This window comes from Oxyura jamaicensis, chromosome 5 (assembly GCF_011077185.1).
Source record: "Oxyura jamaicensis isolate SHBP4307 breed ruddy duck chromosome 5, BPBGC_Ojam_1.0, whole genome shotgun sequence".
Taxonomy (NCBI): domain Eukaryota; kingdom Metazoa; phylum Chordata; class Aves; order Anseriformes; family Anatidae; genus Oxyura; species Oxyura jamaicensis.
In genome coordinates, this window is record NC_048897.1 from 7,301,321 (window position 1) to 7,311,948 (window position 10,628).

At 35.9% G+C, this 10,628-nt stretch overlaps 1 protein-coding gene across 6 annotated transcripts in view; it reads left to right on the forward strand.

The window, feature by feature from the left end:
- The window catches only part of LOC118168227 (golgin subfamily B member 1-like), a 43,675-nt gene extending 33,089 nt beyond the window's left edge, over positions 1 to 10,586 (forward strand). For 5 of the 6 annotated variants that reach the window (XM_035328453.1, XM_035328449.1, XM_035328450.1 and 2 more), the window contains exons 22-29: positions 81 to 232; positions 1,722 to 1,881; positions 4,109 to 4,261; positions 5,379 to 5,546; positions 7,621 to 7,718; positions 8,068 to 8,202; positions 9,037 to 9,151; positions 9,959 to 10,586. In XM_035328453.1, the coding sequence (XP_035184344.1) occupies positions 81 to 232; positions 1,722 to 1,881; positions 4,109 to 4,261; positions 5,379 to 5,546; positions 7,621 to 7,718; positions 8,068 to 8,202; positions 9,037 to 9,151; positions 9,959 to 10,117 (1,140 nt within the window). In that variant the 3' untranslated portion in view covers positions 10,118 to 10,586. Of the gene's footprint in view, positions 1 to 80; positions 239 to 1,721; positions 1,882 to 4,108; positions 4,262 to 5,378; positions 5,547 to 7,620; positions 7,719 to 8,067; positions 8,203 to 9,036; positions 9,152 to 9,958 lie in introns of those variants that run through there. The other variant, XM_035328454.1, reaches the window with a different exon arrangement.
- The last annotated feature ends 42 nt before the right edge of the window (positions 10,587 to 10,628 follow it).

Here is a 10,628-nt window from a genome sequence, read left to right on the forward strand (position 1 = left end):
TGTTCCAGAATTCTAACACTAATAGAACTTCAAGCACATGTTTTGCATTTTAGCTCACTAATCATGTTTATTAAATGTAGGCTAAAGAAGGAGCCAGTCTTGCAGCTGTTGAAATATCAAAACTGAAGTCCAAGGTTGATGAGTTGGAGAAGGCATTGCATCAGACAAAAGCCTTCCAAGCAGAGACTGAGAGAGAGATTGCATCATACCAGAGTGAGCTTGCTGGATTGAGGTAACAAATAATACAGGTGGATTTTGTTTAGAATTCCTCAATGTCTTCGCAACCTGACATTAAACTGACATAGAATATTATGTATAATCTACCAGAAAAATATTTCAATAATATTCACAGTAAACTTCACAGTTTTCTTCTTCCCATTTATCTTCATACCTTTATGTAATGATCTCTTTGTTTATGCAAAATTTCAGTCAGTCTTGAATGAATGTTTTCTCTCCAGCTGGTGACTTGGGTATATGAAATCACAGCTTAAGAATCATATTTCTATGCTTGGTATCATATTCTCCTCTCAGAAAAAGTAACCATTCGGATGGCTGAATATTTTCTCATTTTTTTTTAATAGACATCTGAAATATTCCAAGTGTGAACCAACTACATACTGAAAATTAACTTCATTTCACAGTTGAGCAGTATTTTTGTAGATTGAGGGGTCCACTTCAACATTATTCACATCTTGCACTATCTGTGTGAAATGAATAATGTGACACCTTTCTGTGAATGCCGTATGAGGTCTGCGTTCAAAGAAGGTAGTAGGCATTTTTAAGTGAGACTTAGTAGAGACAGATCAAGATTTGGTTGTCCTAGACTGCTGTTCAAGTTTTAAACTAGTTGGAGGTGATTCAAAGTGTGAAAACATGTTATCATCAGTTCAGTGAAAATCATTTTGTTTGGATTACAGGTTAGTAGGCACTATCCCTAGTGCCTTACTGTATTTTACTGTCTGTAGTACAATTTATGCCATTAAAGCCTCTGTTAGATAATACCTGTTTTATACTAGAGAAGGGAGTGTGTGTGGTGGGGGGATGTAGATCAGAAGGCCAGCCCCACATTTATCTTTGCAAATGTGAGCAAGTTAGCGTGAGATATTCAAACCACATTCTAATTCATAGACTTGACAGGTAGACAGCTTTTTCCAAGAATTTTTCTAAACTTCAAAAGTGTATTTTAAATTGATGTTATGCCCTTTGTAATTTCATTTGTATTATGACAGCACTTTCTGGAGACATGGTATGTTTGTTCATTTAATAGTATTTTAAGTCTAGGGACTCCTCTTCAAATTTACATTCTTTGAAATAGGATAGACTGGGTATCTTGAGCAGCACTCAACGCTACTCCAACCTAGGGTTGCTCTGCTACCCAACATTATTCTTTAGATAGCTCAAGTATGTATTGCATTAAGAAATATTATTATCTTTTAAGACAGTAGACTCTCGTCTCCAATCCAATGAAGTAAACATGATGATATAACTTTCAAAGCTTTATTTCCTTTTTTTTTTTTTTTTTTTTTTTTTTTTAAGCAGACCTCTTCAAACTGAAATATGTATTGAGAATGTTCATAAAATGGACCATATTATTTACTTGGAATTGTTTAAAAACTGCCATTATTTATTTTAGAAATAACAATTAGTACAACTTTATCCTTCTCATTGACTTGTATATAGTATGTTGTTATTTAATGGATAGTTTGTTATTTTATGTTCAGGACGGAAAAACAACTCCTCCTCTCAGAGTCTGAGGCACTGCGAAATCAATGTCAAGTGACAGTTGCTGAGAAAGACCGACAGATTGCAGAACTGCAGAAGCTGCAAGAAGACATGTTTGTTAAGAAATCAGTCTCCACCAGCAGCAATTACCCGGTTAAGGTAAACAAATAAAATGTCGCAAGAGGCACTAGTCTGCTTCAATTGATTTATTGTACAGCCTGCTTCCTAAATTAAACCTATTTTGTATATGATGGTGAAGGGATGGGATACTAATGAGTGCATAGTACCTGTATTTCAGTATTTCTGGGGTCAGTCAAATCAGTGAACTACAACTATCTCACTACAAGAAGGACATTGAGGTGGTGGAGCACGTCCAAAGAAGGACAATGAACCTGGTGAAGAGTCTAGAGAACAAGTCCTATGAGGAGCAGCTGAGAGAACTGGGAGTTTTTAAGCCTAGAGAAAAGGAGCCTCCGGGAAGACCTTATGGCTCTGTACAACTACCTCAAAGAAAGTTGTAGTGACATGGGGGGTTGATCTCTCCTCACAATCAACAAGTGATAGGACAAGAGGTTTAGGTTGGATATTAAGAAAAAAATCTTCACTGGAAGGGTTGTGAATGGAACAGGCTGCCCAGGGAAGTAGTTGAGTTAGCATCCCAGGAGTTATTTAAAAGATGTGTAGATGTGCCTAGGAACATGGTTTAGTGGTAGACTTGGCAGTGCTTGGTTAGTGGTTGGACTTGATGATCATAGAGGTCTTGATTCCAAACAAATGAGTTGCAATAATTAAAAACAGTTTTTAATGGAGTCTGATATTGATCAACTTCTTTTAAGCAACAAAAAAGTTTCTTTTACAATTACAAAATAACAGAGAAAACTTGCTGATGCAAGTTTTGACCATTGTAATGGTCAAAAAACATTGAAAGAACTTTCATAAAGAAATGATATGGTTGTAAAGCAAAAGGTAAAGGATTGCTACAAACCGGTAATGCTTAGTGAGTCTTAGCCAGAAAGGAGTAACAATTTACTATGGTTGAATTGTAATGGTATTTGCACCTTACTGAGTTGCTACTGTTAGATTACTTAAGTAATCTTCTAAGGGACTATTTTAGGTTAGTTAAATCCAGAATATGATATGAAGAAGTTCAAACTAGATGAAAGAGGAGGTTCAGCAGTAGACCTGGTGTTGATAAATACAGATAGATAATGGAAAGAAAAAGAACTAATGCAATTTACAGCTTTCTCAGTTAATTCTATAAAATCAAGAAGAGAGCAGGGAACTTTCAGATAGCTCACAGAAGATTACTTATGTAGTATCTGAGATGAAACATATTATGCCCATAAGTGAGAATATAACTCTGGAAATTCTGGGTCTATAATTCTGGTTTCTTTTGCCAATTTGGTGTCATTTGCTGATTTCACTTTTGTAAAACCAGTGTCACTAGTTGTTCCTATGGCACGTGTTCAAAGGAGAGTAGGATGTTGTACTATTATTTGTAGGGTGCTAACAATGTATTTATTGGCCACTGAGTCTTTATGTGTTTTAATCAGCTGTCTCCCATCTGCTTTTGCAGATTATCATTAAAGATTTGAGGAAAGTGTTATATCAGAGTAATAGTTTTATTTGCCTTTTCTGTGCCAAAGGAATTAGAGCTGAGCTATCTTCCTTGTGTTTTATTTAAATTAACATTTTAGCTGGTCAAATTATGCCTATCATATGCTGTTCATTTTTAATGGTTAAAACAATATATAAAAGCTGTTGAACCATAATGTCTGTTGGGTTATGGAATATTTTATGTGGTACAAGTCTTTATTTCATGATTTTATGAGAAAATAGATTCCAGAAGCCATTGAAGGCAGACTTCTTGCCGTCATTATGTGAGATCAACATCATAATATTGGCCTGAAAGATAGTTACAACTTAGTCCTTCTTAATTAGCGATAGGGTTGAATTATTTTTGCAAAATGGACTTTCAACTTTAAATTCATATTTAGAAAATAGCTGTTTTTTTTTTTACCTTGTTATGAATACTCTACATTATTAGAGATTTTTAAAGGTGTATTTTTTCATCTAGCTTTACTATTTTTTCCACTTCTGTGGTTTGTGTTGTTTGCAGATTTACAATTTAGTTGGCATGTTTCTTCATGATAATTTTTTTTATTGAAGTTTTTAAGTTGAAAATATTTAGTAGTACGTATTTATATCAATAAAGCCTCTTGCAAATGCAAGATTACCTTTTGAGAATGAAATAATCTTGTGAAAAGGATATCGTTGTGTAGTCCATATGTATTTAGTGTTGAAATTGCATATAAAAAATCCTGTATATAACTGTATATAAAAAATCCTGTGTTATTTACCCTTGAATATGCTGATACTTTCTAAGGTTTTAGAAACTGTGTCCCTTGCTGGAAGTGCAGACATCCCTGAGGAAATCAGACATGTCTTGGCTGAGAAGAATCAACTTCAAAATGAGCTGCAGCACTGTCTTCAGGAGATGCACCAGAAGGATCTGCATTTACATCAGATTAATTCAAAGGTACCTTAAAACAACTGTCATCCTATAGAGTTAATGTGAATTTGAGCTGTTATCAACACAGAAATATTGCTAAACTGGTGGTATCTCACGTAATTGAATCTTAGAGTGCTTTAAAACTTAGATTCTTCATAACATCCCAGTTGGCTCAGACTACATATTGCAAACTTAAGCTCAGTGTTATATTTATGCTGTGGCCTTCTTGACTACTTATTTGAGTGAGATATGTTTATTTGAATCTGCATTCTAAAGAGACGTTGCTGAACTTGAACTCAAATTGAAGTATTTTTCACTAGGCAGAAACAGATGTCTGTCTTAGCTGGAACAAGATTTTAGCTATCTCATACCAAATATTACAAACCTCAAAAATGTTTCCTCACAGTGTCTTTATGAACCCTTATGTGGCTGTTAAGATGTGTGGGGTGCATGTGTGTGCATGTGTGTTCAGTTTTATTAGCAGAAGTTTGTAAACTTCTTGGAAAGTCCCTAAAGAGTTATCTTGTTTTGTGTAGTCTGGTATGCAGAGCAAATTAGGTTTATGTTACCTTTCATCTGTGATAGTGTCTGTTTTCACTGCTTCACCCAAACATTTTATGAATCTAATAATAATTTCAACGAAATTTTGAAACAGGCAAAGTAATCTCAAGCTCCCACAAGATCAGTATGTGGGTAAAGAGTGGAGACCCAAATTACTGTTATGCTCTTGAAAAGATGAATACTAAACAGCTATACATTCCTTAATTGACTGATGAATATGTTTATACTATTCAATTTACTTGGCTATATTCATTGTCCTGAAGTAGGAGCTATGTATACTGTACTTGGCCACATAGGGATGTCATAGCAAACATGGGGAGGAAAGCATTGGGCAAAGGCTGGAGTTACTCTTTTGGCATATTGATTACAGAGAAAACCAATATGCAGGTTTTATTATTTCTGCTGCTTGTAAAATAGATAGTTAAATCTTACCAAAATGACCTTGCCAAAAAATTGATGCAATTTTGAAAACAGTACACAATTACATTCAACAACAGGTCTCAAATCTGTAGTGATTTCCTGGAGGAGATAATTCCTTTTTTTTTTTTTTTCCTTTCTTAATTAAAATGTTAATTTCTTTCAGGTTGTGCAGTCAACAGAAGAGAATGCTGTCTTGTCTGCCCAGTTGAAGACTTTGTCTCAGACCCTAAGGGATAACCAGCTTCGTTACACTGATTTGCAGAATCGTTATTTAAGGCTGGAGAGAGAATATCAGACAATGCAAGTGACGTCTTTCCAAGGCACTGTTCAGGTAAATAAACATATGGAAAAGTTCTTAGAGTTCTTTCTTCTATGCTCATGCTTTTGCTGTTTTTTGTGCTAAAAAAGAAACAAATAAACAAAAACTTTTATTAATAAATAATAAAAATACAGTAAATGCTTCCTGTTCTACTGATTCAATACTTCTGCTAGTCTATGATGCACTGAAGATAACTGTCTTTATTGCCATAAAGCTATTTTTATTTGACTTTTAATTTAAGGAAGATCTGTACTGATGCTTTTTTCATTTTGAGGTATTGTCTTTTTTGAATTGGTCTACAGCTGGCAGAGGTAATTGAATGATCACTAATGATTGGATTAGCAAGGTTTGGTGATACTTTCACAGCAGTCATGAATCATTTTGCAAGGTCTTTGAATAATATTTTGAGAAGTGAGATCTAATGTAAACAGTTAAGCATTTCAGTACCCTTTGCAACCCATCATACACATATGTAAGCTTATTCCTTTATGATCCCTTAATTTTTGAAATGTTTTCCTGTACTTCCTTGTTTGTTCATTAATAAGTGATTAACGAAAGACCTTACAACATTACATTGATCTATATATAAAACAATCCCTATTCTTCCAGAAACTGAAATAATCCAGGGAGAACTGTCAACTGTAAAATAAATGAATCCCCGCTTGTTATCTCCTGGACCATTCAGATTCTATTTCCTTCACATGTTGATTGCAAAGCAATAGGCTGCTTCAGCACAGTTCTCATGGTTCTTCCACACTGCATAAAGCTCACTAGCTCTGAATTTAAACATTACTAATAAGGATGTTCTAACCTTTATGTTAGGCATAGATTATCTGAGAGAGAACAGAAGAGAGACTTATCTTACTCAGACTCATAGTACCACCTGTTCTTCATATAGATAAAGCCATCTACTCCTAGGCAGTTAATCAGTGCTGCTCCAACTGGTGATCCCAACTTGCTCATGACTTCTCCTAGTCCTACTGCATGTCCTAGTATTTCTGTTGTGCTATTTGTTTTACACCATATAGCAGCAAACTGGGCAGGTAGCGCTGCAGTAACTAGTCAGGATAGTCAGAGGATTTCATAAGGAGTACTACGTTCAGTTTAGGGTGCTGTAATATAAGACAAAATATTAGAGAGCATCTAAAGGAAGGCTGTGAAGATGGTGGAGGGTTTAGAAGGCAAGATGTATGAGGAACAGCTGAGGTTGCTTGGTTTGTTCAGCCCAGAACAGAGCAGGCTGAGGGGAGGCCTCATGGCGGCCCGCAGCTCCCTCACAAGGGGAGCGGAGGGGCAGGCGCTGAGCTCTGCTCTCTGGGGACAGCGACAGGACCCGAGGGAATGGCATGGAGCTGGGACAGGGGAGGGTCAGGCTGGGGGTTAGGGAAAGGTTCTGCGCCCAGCGGGTGGTCAGGCACTGGGGCAGGCTGCCCAGGGCAGTGGTCCTGGCAGTGAGCCAGCCAAGTACAAGAAGTGTTTGGACAATGCTCTGAGACATATGGTATGATTTTTGTGTAGCCAGGAGTTGGACTCAGTGATCCTTGTGAGTCTGTTCCAACTTAGGGTATTCTATGATTATGTGACTCTATATTAATGGGGATTTCTGTTCCTGGAGTGGAGTCCACAGATGTGAAAAAAAGAATTCAATACTCTGCAGAATATTTCTGCTACTTCAGTATGAACTGGCATGTCTACATGGCATGATGAGATACCACACAGATACTTTGTTTCAGATTCGGTTAGTGTAATAGCTGCATTCTTTATGAAACTATGGTCAGTGTTATGTTACTGTGTGGATTTGGAGATGTATTTATTGCACTTCAGACATAGCTCGAATTGCTGTGTACATGTATTGCAGCGTGCATGTATCTTCCAAGTTTAGTAGTACACACAGACAGTCATAGTCTTCAACTTTCTGTTAGAAAACAGGTTTGGAAAATTGCAGCTGCGGAAATTAAATGATCGAATGACATGACAGTGTTTTGTTCCACTGCTTTGTGGTGGTTATAGCTTCTTTAATTGATATAAAGATTTTTACAAGTAGAAAAATGGTGAGTAGCTTTTTTTCCCCTTTAATATTTTCTAGAATGAAACTAGAGCTGAAGTTCCCCCTGGAGCACCACAGGAAAGATCTGCAGTTATTGTTGAAATAGACAATATGGAGCTAAATGAACTCAGAAAAAGGTGAGGACTGAGAGTGTGTATTAGCAATATTGGTTTCCTGAAAGCTGTATTATAAGTGCAAAAGTAATGCTTTTCTCTCTCTAAAGTATTTTTGGGGAGAAGAGAAAGATGTGGATTTACAGGGGATTAAAGGAATCAGTCTCATTCTCAAATTATTATTTGGTAGTATTTGTGGTTTGTTTTTGTAAAGATACATACTTGCTGGTGAATTTATTTAAATATTTAATCTAAAGTGTCTCATTCTAATTAAGTCTTCACCACAAACACGACATTCATTAATAAAAAAAGGAACAAGAAATAAACTTTTTCAGTAGATAAAATATTGATTTCGTATTTCATTTTGTTATAGGCTTGCAGAGACTGAGCAACAATACGATTCAGTGCAGCAGGCTCTCTCACAGCTGACAGAAACACTGTCAGAAGAGAAGAGAAGGAGAGAAGCTGCAGAAGAAGCTCTTGGACTCTCTGAAGAGCTAAGTAACAGGTAAGTAATCATGTAAAACAAGATTTTTTGATTTTAAAGGTATACAACAGATTGCTGTATCACATAAGTGTTTATGCTTATGTGAGTATGAAATAACCTGCATGTTCAGAAAGCTTAAGCCATCTTCCCCCTCTGATTCCTCTTCTGGTTCCACTTCCCTTTGGATGAATTTATAGAGAGGTCTTCATTTACAGTAGGTCTGGAATAAATGCAAAGTGTGCTTCAGAACTGGAAAACTGTGTCAGATTCTTTTGTTTGCCCTTGATTTTTAGTGAGATTAGTGATAAGTTTAGCTGTGCATGTTAGATTCTGATAATAGAATAGAATCAGTTTGTAAGTCTACAAGTCCATGGTACCTGAAGCAATGAAAATTCATGTGTGACTGTGTTAAAAAGCTGGTTCTAACTCAATGGATCAAGAAAGTGTTAAGCACCTCTGTTTTTTTTTTTTTTTTTCCTTTGTTTAGCCTTTTGCTTCTGATGGCAGATCTTTTTTTGCCAAGTCAGAAGAAATATACAGACAGCAGCTTTAGTACAGTCACAGTTTAGATTTAAAATATTATCCATCTGCCTACATAAAGTCTCCATCATTATCATCATCTGAAAATCACTAATCAGCTAGCAATGGTGAGGGTTATTCTGAATAAATGAAACACCTTGAGAATAGATTGCAAATGGAGACTGAAGATGACTTGGCAACATAAACTAACTTTTACTGTTTTTTGTGGGAGCTTCCCCCAGTAATGTAAGAATATAAAATAGTATTTTCTTATGTTAATTTGGAATTATGAAAGATAATTCAGTATTTCATTGTCTTCCTTTACTTTTCCCCTAGATTTGAAGTAAGTAGTTACAGGTCTGTGCCTAGAGAATACACTGTTCAGATGGAAACTGAGGAGGAAAGGGAAGCCTTAATCATCAATCCTAGTGAACATGTTATTGTACGAAAGGTAAGTGAATGAAAAGCTTTTAAAAACCCCAAATTCTAATCTACATACATAGTGTGCTAATTGTATACTGCTAATTGCAGATAGGTCTCAAGGCAGCACGGTTCATTATTTCCTCCCATGGTACTATTTCCTTTCTCTCGTCTTCCTTCTTCTGTGCCTCTCTCTCTTTCAACTCATTCATTTTTGAAGTGCAGATTTCCCTTCTGAGTCACTGGGAATCACTGATTTTGGGTTGTCGTCTTTGTATGTAAACACTAGTGTCGAACAGCTACTTGTCTAATCTGCCTTGACTCTGAAAATCTACTGTGAAGTACTCTTTTTACTCTACTACATACCATGGGGATGTGTTGGCTATAGAGAGGCCCATTCAACATAGCAAAGTAGATAATGAGAATATTTCTTTCTGTTTGGGTTGTGGATCATGAGTCAAATGTAGGCAGCTGTGTAAACTATGCCACATAACGCATTACATATGTTCAAATTAAAATATAAATAGTCTAAGAGTGTAATTCTGTTACACATGTGGCCATTAAATAAAATGTGCATGTATATAATTATACATCCTCATCTCTAGAATGCATACGTAGTTACATAATGCACAAATACCTTATATCCATTCTTCCTCCCTTTGTTAAAGCTGTTTTCTTTTACCTTTAACTAAGGTACGCTTATGGCCTGTGCTGTGGCATCCATTGCTGCATGTTAGAGTTTGAGGGCTTAGAGCGCCTTGGAAAACTAGGTTACAGTGGAGATTCTTCTCATCTGTATGCATGAACACTTACTTGGAAGTTTTTGTTTCCTAACCAGGTGAAAGGAGGAGCCCTTTCCTTTAGAAGATGGCTTCGAGGACGAAGTCTTTACTGTTCTAAGCTGCTGACGTCCAGAGCAAAATCCCGCTATTTATTCCTTACATATCTAGTTACACTACATCTTGTTGTTTTACTGTGCCTCACTGGTGTTCTCTGAATGCACTGCATTTTCTGGGTAAATTATTTTCCTATAGGTAATGGTGTGCCAATTGAAGATAATAGACTTCTCACATGCTGCTGTTAAGCTATGCACTGGACACAGTTGTATATATTCTTGTTACACTACATGAATCTTGAGCTTCTTGTAAGAAATTTGTGTATATCACAGTTGCTCCAAAGTTGATTTGAATTGCTCTTTAACAGTGGGATATTATATTTGCTAAGGAGAAAATATTCCCCTCATTTGCCCTATAAAGAAACTGCTGCATACAAGTTATTTAATATTGTTTGTGAGTACATAATGATTGATTACTACTGAATGGGTTGTAAATGATATCTTTTCTAAATAAATTTTATTTTAAGAGTTAAACTATACATTTTAAAGGAATATTCAACTATTACTGTTTATTGGCTTCTTGATTATAACAAGAAGTTTTATAGAGTGCAATAAAGGAAGAAGAACTGGATTTTTGATGTGTTTTTTGTTGTTGTTGTTTTGTTTTGTTTTT